At 44.7% G+C, this 14,647-nt stretch overlaps 1 protein-coding gene across 1 annotated transcript in view; it reads left to right on the forward strand.

Moving 5' to 3' along the window:
* Positions 1 to 6,885: 6,885 nt before the first annotated feature.
* LOC148839811 (dynein axonemal heavy chain 8-like) overlaps positions 6,886 to 14,647 on the forward strand; it is a 78,974-nt gene continuing 71,212 nt past the window's right edge. Inside the window, exons 1-6 of the mRNA XM_088934800.1 lie at positions 6,886 to 7,008; positions 8,243 to 8,432; positions 8,799 to 8,962; positions 10,793 to 10,969; positions 11,813 to 11,926; positions 12,029 to 12,136. Of these exons, the coding sequence (XP_088790926.1) occupies positions 6,901 to 7,008; positions 8,243 to 8,432; positions 8,799 to 8,962; positions 10,793 to 10,969; positions 11,813 to 11,926; positions 12,029 to 12,136 (861 nt within the window). The 5' untranslated portion in view covers positions 6,886 to 6,900. The remainder of the gene's footprint in view (positions 7,009 to 8,242; positions 8,433 to 8,798; positions 8,963 to 10,792; positions 10,970 to 11,812; positions 11,927 to 12,028; positions 12,137 to 14,647) is intronic.

The following is a 14,647-nucleotide window of genomic DNA, read 5'->3' on the forward strand; positions in this document are numbered from 1 at the left end:
GGACAGAGAAACTGGACACAGGCAGACCTGGTTGTCCAAAGAGGACAGGCTGTGCTCCCACTGCCAATGGGGAGAAACAGACGAGATTCACTTTCTGCTGCACTGCAAGAAATACAAAGACTTATTTCTCAGAAAATCAGAAACTCACATCAACAAGGAGACAGCGTGTAGAGTCTGGCACAGCCTGACCCTGCTGGACCCTCACAGCACAGTCCAAGCACCTTTATGACCTGGGTGGTGGGTTCACTGATTATAAAATGTCTATGCTGAAAAGAGAAGAAATGAAACACAACGTTTCGGCTGTGGAAAAGCTTGTCTTTCCTGGTCCCTCCATACTTGTGCCACAGACGTTATTTTAACGTCTATAACCCCGCGACCTAATGAAAGATAAAAGTCACTAAACACCGTTTTTATCCCAGACACTCTTGACATGCAGACGGAAACGGTTATTGCACCTCCCTTTTCTGTGATTGTAATAGTACGTAAGGCGATATCGTTTTTTCAATGTCCTTATTTATTGATAAGAAATATACAACATCTGTTTCCGTAATACTGCAGTCAAGTTTGTTTTCGGGAGGTGTAAGGTAGAGCGGGACAGGTGAGAGGAAGCCCAGGCGCGTTTCCACCTGCAGCCGCCATTTTCATCCCCTCCCTCCTCAGCCCCGCCTCAGCCCAGGCAGGAGCCCGAGTAACGGACCACGCCGCCGGCGGTGCAGCTCGCGGAGGTGGCGGTTAAGTTTGAATTCGGAGGCTGCGAGTCCGGCTCTCTCGGGACCAACGGCACAACCGGCGTCGCATTGAGACATACTGTAGCTGGTATTGATACCGATTTCCAGAGGAGCTCGACCTAGCTCACCAACCTCTTAACTGACACCAAGAAAACACAAAAGGGTAAGCGGTTCTGGGAGAACCACGGATTGGACCGTTCTCGAGTAATATGAAGAACATGATACCACAGAAAGCCCAAAGTTAGTCTGCATTGCCCAGTCAAGAAGAAAGCAGACAGGGAGCTGTAGATCAGGCAGTCTAGTGTGAGGACAGGTGTGTGAGTGTGTGTGACGGGGAGCTGTAGATCAGACAGTCCAGTGTGAGGACAGGTGTGTGAGTGTGTGTGACGGGGAGCTGTGGATCAGACAGTCCAGTGTGAGGATAGGTGTGTGAGTGTGTGTGACAGGGAGCTGTAGATCAGACAGTCCAGTGTGAGGACAGGTGTGTGAGTGTGTGTGACAGTGAGGTGTAGATCAGGCAGTCCTGTGTGAGGATAGGTGTGTGAGTGTGTGTGACAGTGAGGTGTCGATCAGACAGTCCAGTGTGAGGACAGGCGTGTGAGTGTGTGTGACAGTGAGGTGTCGATCAGACAGTCCAGTGTGAGGACAGGTGTGTGACGGGGAGCTGTGGATCAGACAGTCCAGTGTGAGGACTGGCGTGTGAGTGTGTGTGACAGTGAGGTGTAGATCAGACAGTCCAGTGTGAGGACAGGCGTGTGAGTGTGTGTGACAGTGAGGTGTCGATCAGACAGTCCAGTGTGAGGACAGGCGTGTGAGTGTGTGTGACAGTGAGGTGTAGATCAGACAGTCCAGTGTGAGGACAGGCGTGTGAGTGTGTGTGACAGTGAGGTGTCGATCAGACAGTCCAGTGTGAGGACAGGTGTGTGAGTGTGTGTGACAGTGAGGTGTAGATCAGACAGTCCAGTGTGAGGACAGGCGTGTGAGTGTGTGTGACAGTGAGGTGTAGATCAGACAGTCCAGTGTGAGGACAGGCGTGTGAGTGTGTGTGACAGTGAGGTGTAGATCAGACAGTCCAGTGTGAGGACAGGCGTGTGAGTGTGTGTGACAGTGAGGTGTGGATCAGACAGTCCAGTGTGAGGACAGGCGTGTGAGTGTGTGTGACAGTGAGGTGTCGATCAGACAGTTCAGTGTGAGGACAGGCGTGTGAGTGTGTGTGACGGGGAGCTGTGGATCAGACAGTCCAGTGTGAGGACAGGCGTGTGAGTGTGTGTGACAGTGAGGTGTAGATCAGACAGTCCAGTGTGAGGACAGGCGTGTGAGTGTGTGTGACAGTGAGGTGTAGATCAGACAGTCCAGTGTGAGGACAGGCGTGTGAGTGTGTGTGACAGTGAGGTGTGGATCAGACAGTCCAGTGTGAGGACAGGCGTGTGAGTGTGTGTGACAGTGAGGTGTAGATCAGACAGTCCAGTGTGAGGACAGGCGTGTGAGTGTGTGTGACAGTGAGGTGTAGATCAGACAGTCCAGTGTGAGGACAAGCGTGTGAGTGTGTGTGACAGTGAGGTGTAGATCAGACAGTCCAGTGTGAGGACAGGCGTGTGAGTGTGTGTGACAGTGAGGTGTAGATCAGACAGTCCAGTGTGAGGACAGGCGTGTGAGTGTGTGTGACAGTGAGGTGTAGATCAGACAGTCCAGTGTGAGGACAGGCGTGTGAGTGTGTGTGACAGTGAGGTGTTGATCAGACAGTCCAGTGTGAGGACAGGCGTGTGAGTGTGTGTGACAGTGAGGTGTAGATCAGACAGTCCAGTGTGAGGACAGGCGTGTGAGTGTGTGTGACAGTGAGGTGTAGATCAGACAGTCCAGTGTGAGGACAAGCGTGTGAGTGTGTGTGACAGTGAGGTGTGGATCAGACAGTCCAGTGTGAGGACAGGCGTGTGAGTGTGTGTGACAGTGAGGTGTAGATCAGACAGTCCAGTGTGAGGACAGGCGTGTGAGTGTGTGTGACAGTGAGGTGTAGATCAGACAGTTCAGTGTGAGGACAGGCGTGTGAGTGTGTTTGACAGTGAGGTGTAGATCAGACAGTCCAGTGTGAGGACAGGTGTGTGAGGGGGAGCTGTGTATCAGACAGTCCAGTGTGAGGACAGGCGTGTGAGTGTGTGTGACAGTGAGGTGTAGATCAGACAGTCCAGTGTGAGGACAGGTGTGTGAGTGTGTGTGACAGTGAGGTGTAGATCAGACAGTCCAGTGTGAGGACAGGCGTGTGAGTGTGTGTGACAGTGAGGTGTAGATCAGACAGTTCAGTGTGAGGACAGGCGTGTGAGTGTGTTTGACAGTGAGGTGTAGATCAGACAGTCCAGTGTGAGGACAGGTGTGTGAGGGGGAGCTGTGTATCAGACAGTCCAGTGTGAGGACAGGCGTGTGAGTGTGTGTGACAGTGAGGTGTAGATCAGACAGTCCAGTGTGAGGACAGGCGTGTGAGTGTGTGTGACAGTGAGGTGTAGATCAGACAGTCCAGTGTGAGGACAGGCGTGTGAGTGTGTTTGACAGTGAGGTGTAGATCAGACAGTCCAGTGTGAGGACAGGTGTGTGAGGGGGAGCTGTGTATCAGACAGTCCAGTGTGAGGACAGGCGTGTGAGTGTGTGTGACAGTGAGGTGTAGATCAGACAGTCCAGTGTGAGGACAGGTGTGTGAGTGTGTGTGACAGTGAGGTGTAGATCAGACAGTCCAGTGTGAGGACAAGCGTGTGAGTGTGTGTGACAGTGAGGTGTAGATCAGACAGTCCAGTGTGAGGACAGGTGTGTGAGTGTGTGTGAGAGTGAGGTGTAGATCAGACAGTCCAGTGTGAGGACAGGCGTGTGAGTGTGTGTGACGGGGAGCTGTGGATCAGACAGTCCAGTGTGAGGACAGGCGTGTGAGTGTGTGTGACAGTGAGGTGTAGATCAGACAGTCCAGTGTGAGGACAGGCGTGTGAGTGTGTGTGACAGTGAGGTGTAGATCAGACAGTCCAGTGTGAGGACAGGCGTGTGAGTGTGTGTGACGGGGAGCTGTGGATCAGACAGTCCAGTGTGAGGACAGGCGTGTGAGTGTGTGTGACGGGGAGCTGTGGATCAGACAGTCCAGTGTGAGGACAGGCGTGTGAGTGTGTGTGACAGTGAGGTGTAGATCAGACAGTCCAGTGTGAGGACAGGCGTGTGAGTGTGTGTGACAGTGAGGTGTTGATCAGACAGTCCAGTGTGAGGACAGGCGTGTGAGTGTGTGTGACAGTGAGGTGTAGATCAGACAGTCCAGTGTGAGGACAGGCGTGTGAGTGTGTGTGACAGTGAGGTGTAGATCAGACAGGTAGTGAGCTGACACAGCTTGCACCAGAGCTCACTGTTTTTTTTTCCCCAGCAGGGAGGAAAATGAGCCAGCTGAGTGGAGCCTCTCAAGTTGGGGGTCCAGGGGAATCCAGCCAAGGGGACCCTAGCGACTTCTCTGAGCCCCCGGTCATGATGGACCGTGGCCGGCGGGCCAGCAAGTTCCGGCGCAGCGGCAGCAGTGTGCAGGCTGTGCAGGAGACACTCAAGGAGAAGCAGGTCTGTGCTCTGGATAGCAGCCTCCCTGTTCTCCCAGTGCCAAGTAAGGTTGTGGGTTCCAGCAGGACACTGAGCAGTGGGTCGAAGGACGTGTGTTCAGGTCTCAGGCTGGGACGCTGTTGTACAGTATCGGTTCACTGGCAGTTGATGTAAACGTTACCGGCTTTGGATCAAACTTCAGTTGAGCCAATGAATAATCATTATAGAATTTCTCAGCAGGTTCACTCGGTACCAATGCTGAGATGCCCGTGTGTCTTTCCAGGCCAGGTATAAGGAAGCCAGGGAAGCACGCAAGATGAAGATCACTGCAGCTCATAAATACATTTTTGAGATTTTAGCCGACAGGCTTCCCATGGATCAGGCCACTGTAGAGGAGTTTGTACTTGATTCTCCATCCGTAAGTTTTTAATTTCTGTCAATGGTGGTGCTTCAGACTGCTGAATTATTTGAATGATGCTGACACGTTTGTGCTTTAGGCAAACAAGATTTTATTATTATACAGCTTCGCTTATCACCATCTCAAAAAGCTACAATATGAAACATGATAATAAATCTTCAGGTCTCAGAGATATTGTTAAATTAGCACCATATCCATAAACCTGAGGCAATTTTAGACAGGACTGTATAAATAAACACTTCTATTCATTTAAAGTTATAGAAACAGTTATTAAACTAAACTGGTGAATAATATGGGATCCTAATATTTTGGTCAGTATTGATTTTGAAAGTTTGGCCTTTGCCTTAGTAATGTATTAGCATTAATTTAAACAAGGAACTGCAATGTATATACTATAGACAGAGGAGATGATTTGGCATACTTAGAATTTCAGAAGGCTTTTATTAAAATTTAGATTTGATAGAATTGTAAAAAATTAAATTTCGAAAGACTTGCATTGACATTTAAGGATATGTTTGTATTGAGAACTAGTTAATGGACAAGAAACAGGTACAGTAGTACAGATTAGCGTGTATGAGGATGAGTGCTATTTCTAAATAACAGCAATTTCTGATGTTTGACTGTAGATAATGTATAAGTGCCGTTTATATTGGTACATTTGGAAAATTAAGGTGTTTAGGTACACAGAGAGATAAAATGTGAAAATGTATTATTCTGTTTGCAGTTCCAACCATTTGAAAACTTCTTTGCCAAGGGAGGGTGTAAAACCATATCATTTGTCTACCAGGAGAGTGACATTCCAGGAATAGGTATGTCACATGGAGTTTGAGAAACGAGTACACCAATTTATGTGAAGTCATTTCTACACATCCACAGCTGACACTAAGCCTGCCAAGTTATTGCATTTTTAAAGTTGCAACGTGTCAGATTGGAAACAGAGTTTATAGAGCGCAGCATTGTTCACCCCTCTTCACTGTAATTCCTAGACTTACATTATATATCCTATATATATATATCCTATATCCTCACGTTCCTGAATCATGCAATAATTACTTCTGCTCTTTCATATTGAGCTGCAGAAATAAATGAGCACTATTAAATGGATACGTACAGTACCAGTATGTGCTGGGAGGTATGAAAAATGTCAGGAACTTCAAGCAGCAGCTCATTCCCTCAGAGAGTTCTGGGGAATGTGGTCCTGACAGGGCTGTCCTCTCACGGTAGTTCATTTCAATATTCAAGCCTGAATATGGCTCACCGGCGCAGAGCTTGTCCCAGTTTCCACAGTGTTACAGTAAGTGAACAGAGAGCACATGACTCCCCACAGTAAGGAACGCCAGTCCATCACAGAGGTTACCTCCAGCAAATACTGCTCCCCCAGTCACACAGCTGGATGGACTGGATGAACTGGGCTAAGGTACCTCACTGAAGGTACGACAGCCTGTAGCACAGACTCAAACCCACAACCCTATCAGTCAAGAGTCCACAGACACACTACCTACTCTACACAACCCCTCAAGCTAAGCTTACAGAAGTTTTATGTTTTATCATTTTGTTGCAAACCATTGCATAAATGTAACAAAATGCCCTTATTTAATATTGAATAGATCTGCTTTTCTTTTCACATGAATGTGCATTACTATGTGCTTGGAATGAAATAGAACCACTGGGCATAGTTTAGTCTGATTGCATTGTCAGTTGATATTCCAAAGTGCTCATTTCTGACTGCGGATTCAGACCTTTATTTACAATTGAGACTTATGTCCTGTGGGCGCAACTCTAACTCTGGGATTTAGAAATATTAGTGAGTGTTACGTGGCTGTGGAGAAGAATGAGAACTGTTCTGTCCCCTGGTTTCTCTGTTCATGCGTTTCCAGACTTCAGGACTGTCAGTGGTAGCTTACATGTCATCAAGAACATCAGTATTACTACTAGTCCACACACATGATTCAAAGCCGTATATATATTCTCTCAGAATACAAATCTTAAATTTGGATTTTCCTTTGGTATCATGCAAAGACACTGTAACACTTCCAGAGCAGAAAATTTAAACCTGTGCAACGCCCAAGTTGCTTGGTTAATCATTTGAAGTTTGTTAATGTGGAATTCAAGCAGAAGAGTTCAACGTGAAAGGCTGCCTTTATAACTATAATTTCAGAGAGTGGCCGCACTTTCCCAGGAGCTACAAAAGGAGCGAAAGTAATGAGACTGTTCCTGGCCAGTCCGTCTGAGACGTGTCTCAGGGGCCTGTGCTTGTTCTTTGTGCGCTGCAGAAACGAAACTGCCATCAATCCCAAAAACATTCACGAGGTAAGTAAGCTTTCTTAGTGTGATGCCCATACTGATTCATTCGGGATGAACAGTGATACACAAACCAGAGGGCTCAAGTGGAAAGTACACGGACGTACATTTAAAACCGAGAACGTGGAGTACTTCTTTACAGGTGCACTGGGAAGAACGGGTGACAGGAGTGTGGAATAAGTTACATGGCCATGGTGTTGTAGCGATACCCTCGTTTTTTCCAATTACAGCCGGATGAGATCCTGGGATCCGTTAACTACTAACCACCAAACGGGCTGGATGGGTCGCCTGGCTTCCTCTTGTTTGTGACCTGTGCCGTGTTCTGGTATTTAAAAGGGTCGATCAGCCGGTACTGGAATTTCTTCAGTCTGGCTCACAGTAGGCATCGCCATGAAAAGACTTCATCTGCAAGATAACTGGTCCTAACTGCCTTTCCTTATGGATCTGATACAGTATTTTGTTATTGTGTGAGCCCCATGTACAGGCTTTGTCAAAAGTATATGTTTCTCTCAGCCTGGTGTGTTCTGGAGCTCAACAGCCCAGACATCGCTGACGTGTGTCTCGTCCATGGCCATGTGCCACAGGGGGTGGTGGGGCTTTGATCGGTCAGAATATCCATGGGCTGTGGGGAAGATGTGACCTCTGTGAGCTTGTAGCGAGAGACATGCCTCTGCTGCTACTGGTGCTCCCTCTCCTGAAGGCCCTGCGCACGTGGAGCTTGACGACTGGCATTGACATCGGGGTGTGTCAGAGCACGCACGAGGCCTCCTCCTCTGTCTGGCACATGTGCTGAACTTTCTATTGCTAAACTTTCTTAACTGAACTGGAGAAAAATTGCTGTCTCCAGATTGGGTAGTTAGAAAATCAAAAATAATTTGTGGTTCCAATGAAATAACCCACACACATAAAAAGGCGTTTACCAGATTTATTTAATGCAGATCAAACCTGGCGTGTGAGCAGCTCAGGCATTAGTTGCTGTTCACGAATCGTCCTTTCTCTTGTGTTGCCTGAGCAATCTGAGTTTTGGTTCCAGTATTGATGTTTTCAGAGACGGAAGAGCCATGTTTGTGGTAGCTGGTACTGCAGCCAGGCGTGATGTGCCATTTATTGAGTATACGTGCTACAGCGAAGAAAAACATGCACATTGAGGCCATTTAAATAGAAAGTGGATGTCTTAGTAATGAACAGTTTGGACTTAGATGTAGGTAAATGTTCTCTTTCTTTTTTTTGGCACCCTCTGCAGGAGATTTTTTTCTCTACGCTAGAGGCCACTGAGGGTCTCATGAAAGGGACTAGGAACATGTTATCACAGGTCTTTTTGCCAGCTGTCATTGCTACTGATAACTGGGGAGCTCTGAGCCAATCCAAGCACGGAGAGAAGGAGAAAGAACACTTTAAACAAGCTATCCAACATTACATAGCTTTCTTAGACGGTAAGGACGTGCAGCACAGGGCAGCGCACCCTGCAGTGCCTGAGTCATTCGCTTTGCGATTGCTTGTTAGAAATATGTCAAGTAATACTGGTAGTCTTCAGGGCATAAATGAGGGTTTGCATTTCCTTTCTACAGCACCTGACGCACTCAACCTCACCGTGAAAACAGAAGTATCTGCAGTCATGCGGAAAATCACCTTCCCCTTCATGACCCTCACATGCAAACACAATCACTCCATCCTCACTGACTTCCTGCTGCAGGTGTCTCTGTGCAGAACTGTGCATGGACCGTCAAGGGGAATCATTGTGTTTTTACAGGAACTGGTTTTCTGGGAGGGGAATTTGACTCTGTGGTTTGACTGTGCAGGGACTCAAGTAAGCATCGAGGGAATGGTGCAACTGAAGATGACCACACACATTGACTTCTCCAGACTGCAGTGCTTTGAAGATCAGAAGGCTGCAGCCTCTGACCTGGACATGGTGCATCAGCTTGAAGAGGTGCTGATGATGTGGTACAAGCAGATCGAACAGGTACAGTATGTGCTGGCTGAGCAGCTGGGAACTATTAGAGAAACGTGACAACATTGCCTGTTTTCTTCCTGAACTGTCAATGAAGCTATTGTCATGCAAATTAAACAGCAATCTTTGAAGAGCAACTGCTCATCCCGACATTAAATAACAAAAGGTGAAAGGGACCAGCGGCATGCCGACCAAATCAGAAATGGTCAGATACCTCCAGGTATCGAAACCGTTCTTGACGATACTGTGTGTCAGGTTACAGTATAATAAACTCAAAAGGTTGGCCAACTCTAATGAGAAACAGGCTTCTGCAGTAAGTGGTATGGCACTCTTATCTCTGGACCACGATTTCTGTATCAATACTAGAGTATGGTGACCAGGGACACTGTGCAGCAGGAATTGCTATCTTGGGGATAAATGATAAACTATTAAACTGAGACCCTGAATAGTTAAAAATATTCAGTTTCTTTCATCTGTTCAAGTATGTTTCCTCTAGGACCAGCCTGGTTTCTCTCCTTCGCACGGCCTCTGGAGCAGCAATGTCTTTCTGTAGCTGAGCACAATATTGCAAGTGTGTTCTCACTCGTGTATTTTGAATTTTAAAATGACTTCCATTGATCTAAGTTCTACACTCTTAGCAGTATTTTGTTAGCCTTTTTTATTGCTTCTCCACCCTGTCTCGTTGAGGGTGTGATAAACGTACTGTGTATATATATATAAACTCCTAGATCTTTCTTACAAATTGTTTTTTTCCAGTGAAATGTCACACATTTGATATTTTAAATTCACATTCTGACTTTCTACATGTACCTCAAATTTAGTATGTAGTGCGTCCCATATGTAGAAGAAATTTGAATTCTCTGAATAGTCACGTCCTAGCTAAAATTTGTTTGCCAAGTGGCAAGTCAAAATTCAAGACTGGAAGCTACAGGATTGCATTGCTTGTACTAATGTCACAAGTGTGACAAGTCAAGGTGTCATGTACCCTCACTGTACCAGTACCTAGATCATTGATGTTGATCAGAACTCTAATACCCCACTAACGACCCCTCGCAGGCCTGAGGTACTGTAACTCCCCTTATCCAAACCCTCTGTCTTCAGCTTTTATCCCATTGTCATCCATGTGGATACTTTGACCTTGGATTCTTTCAATTGAAAGGTTGGGGATTAGTTGTTCATTTCATGCTTTCTGAAGGTCCAAATATATCATGCAATCGCCCTAAAGTTTCCTTTTGAACTTGTTACTAACTCAAAGAAATTGAATCAAATCTACGTTACTGAGGCACAATCTTCCTTTTGTAAATTCATAATGACTATCTCCTAGAATGCAGTTTCCCAGTCCTATAACTTTATTGTAATTGAGGTAAGACTGAAGGATATATAATTCCTCTGTTTTGTTCTATGTGTTCAATGAATGCAAAATAAATTTGCTGTTTTGCTATCAGGGGACACTCCTGCCTCAGTAGTCATCTGAAATGTCCTAGTGAATGGTCAGTACTCCCCTCATTTCTTTGATTTCAAGAGGGTAGATATTGTCTGGTCCAGGTGAGCTATCTGTGTGAAGTTCTTGCCAATTTAACTCGTCCTCTGATATGCTGAAAATATTTCAAACTGAATAGGGTTGCCTTTATACCCGTAACATTATTGTTATGAATTTCCTTCTTTGTGAATAATCTGTGTAATCTAAACATTGAATACATAACAGATGCATAGAGCCACCTGGGACCTGTAGCTCAGTGTGTTCTCTGCACTTTTTGTATTACTTTAACATGCAGCACTGGGTTTATAGTACAGCTCACAAGTCACATGTCTCATTGCCTATATGTTGCTTAATCTTCCTAGGTTTTAACTGAAAGTGACCAGATGAGGAAAGAAGCTGATGCTTCAGGGCCTTTGACTGAACTGGAGCACTGGAAGAGGATGTCTGCCAAATTCAACTCCATCATTGAGCACATTAAGGGCCCCCAGTGCAAGACTGTTGTCAACATTTTAAACATGAGTCGCTCCAAGGGCCTTAAAGTAAGTTAGTGAAAGACTGTGAGTTTCCAGATGGAAAGATTTATCTCCCTTAACCTGTGTGTCAAGGACAATCCCCTGGGCCCGGGAATCTTTCTTCCTGCTCTTTGTGAGCCTGTTCTGTCTGTTTACTCACTGCACTTTACTGGTGTTGGTCAGGCTGAGCAGATAGGAGTCTGAGTCTCATTCTGTGCCCAAAGGGGGGGTTCTTGGAGATGCAGGTCACAGCTTTCCTGGTGATTGATGTAAGTCAACCCTCTGGTGTCCTCAATCAGTATGAGGACGTACCTTTCCTAAGCACTGGCTAAAAGTGGCAGAGACCCAGAGACCCTGCCCATGCTTCCAGGATGTCCGTGCTTGCTGTTTGCCAGTGGTAGGTCCTAGTCCCTCCGACCTCTCCTGTTCCACACTGAAGCCCAGCCTTTGTCAGAACCTCTCTCTACTGGACCAAGGCTGTTCCACTCTAAGGGCTGCAGGCAAGACTGTGATGATCTGAGGCACCTGAGCCACTCTTCCAGGAGTCTGGTGTATGTCATAGGCACGGGGACGAGCAAGTAAAAGGCCAGCGGCCAAACCAAGTGTGACTCTGAAGAGGTTATTCAACATTATTTGGTGATCTGTGTGTGAAAATGCCCTGGCTGCCAGTGACGGGCTAAAGAACACCTGGCGTTCAGTAGAACAGCAGTTATAACCAAAAGATGAATTGGAAATACTGCTGTGGCAGAATCTTAACAGAAAAGTTCCAAAAGTTGTTTTTGTTTGAAATGTTTTTTTAAGTAATAAGCAGACTTGATGGTCTACATTTAAAATATATATCACTTACTTTTTTGCCGTTTCCTGTTGTAGGTGTGGAGAGATTTGGATTCTAGAATTACAGATTGTGCGAATGAGGCAAAAGACAATGTGAAATTTTTATATACTTTAGAAAAGGTCTGTCAGCCTCTCTACAACTGTGATCCAGTAAGTGCACAATTTTTTGTTCAGAAACTGTTTTTACCTCTGAATCCTATTATTGTTGGTTCTTTAACATTAGTACGTATGGAAATGTGTATGTCATTGCAGGTTACAATGACTAAAGGTATTCAGAATTTGATTAATGCTATAAGAATGATTCACAGTGTCTCACGATACTACAACACGTCAGAAAGAATAACATCACTCTTCATAAAGGTAGGTCTTGATTTTTGTTGATTAAGTAATTCATCCTATGTGTTTTATAGGATTCAGTGCAATACAGGAGTTACACATCAAATGAGAACCCTCATAGGATGAGAGAACAGTTGTACAGTATGTGTTATTGCCTAAATGTAATATTCTACCAGATTATCTAAATCACTATAGAAATGTCACCCATGTTCAAACTAAAATATACAGTGCTCCCCAGATTAATTCATGCTCCTGTTGAAACACGAACAATAAATATTACATAACAGAGTGAGGAATTAATTGGATAATTCCTCATTTAAAAAATCTTCTTATAATATTATCATAATGGCGTTGCACAGAACAAAGATGTATTTGCCATTAATAACTAATTTAATTTATTGAATTCCAGAAAATACAAGTGTCTCCTTTATTCACTTATTAGCATTTTGTGTGGAATGGTTTATGCACGTTCTTAGGTTTGCATTAGTCAACTGTCCTCCTGAATCAGAATCCCAGATGTTTCATCGGACAGAAGTTCGGAACATGAAGTTGAACGTGGCCAGTTGAGAATAGTTATTCAGAGAGCAGTTAGCCATTTCTTTGTAGATCTGGATGTAGATGTGGATGATTGTCATGCTGGAATGTCTATTTTCAGACAAGACTGAGTTTCTTGTCTGAAGGAACCAGGTGTCTGGTCAGCTCTGTCCTGGTACATGTTGGGGTGCATGAATTCCCCAGTCTTAACCAAGAGTTGTAAAACCAACCCAAAACATAACAGACCCCTACAGACTTTCACAGGGGGCAGGAGTGTCTTCTCAACATGAGCTATTTACATCAAACATAACTGATGAGCACGTCAAACAGCTCTATTTTCATTGTTCCATTTGTCTTTTAAAATGATGTTGGTCAAGTCTGAGTCGCCTCTGTCTGTGATTCAACCTCAGAAGAAGCTTATTCCTTGCAGCCCAGCTGTGAACATCATGCAGGAGACTTCGATGGTGGTTTCCATCACTGTGTGTCCTGATGGTGCCAGAGTGTAGAGATCTGTAGCTGTTGGCTTCGAGTTTAGTTTCCTCCCAGACTTGTCTCTCAGCCTGTGGAGGTCAGACACACTGGTGTCCTCGTGGCAGGGTGGCCACTGGACCAGTAGACCTAGATGTCTTAGTAATGGACAGTACAGGGGAAAGTGGTGATTCAGCTCATTTTTGTGGAATCTTTTATATTCATCTCCAGCTTGTCAAATTCAATGACCACCAGCCTGCAGCCTTGAAGAGTCTCTGATTTTAATCAAGATGCTGCTGCTCCTACTTAATGTCCTCTGTGTGTCACCTCCTTTTACATCCCAGAAACACAGGAAACCACTTACATACTGTAGTTCCAGAGGTTTTTATTACACTTCCAGAGTGGAGAATGTTCCTGTAGATGTGTTTTTATTTTATTTTATTTAAGGGAATACATAGCAGTATGAATATATTTGGTCCTCTTTTATATTTTAAATTAATTATGACAATTTGTCTTGATCTAAGTAATATATTATGATTACAGTATTTCATTATAGGAATTTTTTAAGTGATACAGTCCGTAAATCATTCTGCTGATGTTGTGTTTTGTTTCTATTTTATTGGGAATATGAATTCATCTGGAGAGTGCTGTATTCATTAATAGCCTTTCTATTCAAGCGACATAATCTGGAAATTAAAAATGCAGAAATGAACTGTCTTTTAATTATCTTTTAATTATAAAGAATATATTTTTGAGTACAAATATTGTTACAGATCATCCATCATGTACTTTGTTATAAAGTGATTCTTTCTTTCTGTGCTAAAAAGATTAACTTTCCCTTGGCTACAAACACTTACAGTATTTAGACACGTTTACAAAACTTAGTTTTTAAAATTCATTTTTAAAGTAGAATATATTTTAAAAAATGTTCATGCTTGTAACATTAACAAAATTAACAACATTAAAAATGGTTTCCCATCTTTCCAAATGGGAAAGAAAAAAAGGGAACAAACAGAAAATCGAAATGACCAATTAACTTCTTGATATACAAATCCTAATTGTCTGCTGCATCTTTCTAAGAAACTTCAGATCTTGCTACCATATTAGTTACTTCATCTAAGAAGCAAGGTTGAAATCATGAGAATGATTATAAGATGATACATGTTTTCAGGGAAGCTGCAGATTGTGTAAGTATGTGACTGCTTTCAACACTGTGGACTTTAGCCTTCTAATTCCTGTCACGGATGTCGGAAGGGACGAACCGTGGAGAGGCAGGAGAGCGAAAAAGACCCTATGTGTAGCGGCGGGATGGGGGTTAGCCCGGGCTCAGCTGTTCAGGAAATGCCGTATAGAAACCTATGCCCTCAGGCCACGGACGTGGGGCGACCTGGTGCTAGGCGGGTTTCAGGACATCCGAACCTCAATGCTGAGTAAGGAGGAAAGCGTGACCCGGAAATATATAGCCCCAAACAGAGACACACCGGAAGGACAAGCAGAGCACAGGAAACTAGGGACAGGACAGAGTAGGAGCGC

Source organism: Atractosteus spatula, chromosome 2 (assembly GCF_055471065.1).
Source record: "Atractosteus spatula isolate fAtrSpa1 chromosome 2, fAtrSpa1.hap1, whole genome shotgun sequence".
NCBI lineage: Eukaryota > Metazoa > Chordata > Actinopteri > Semionotiformes > Lepisosteidae > Atractosteus > Atractosteus spatula.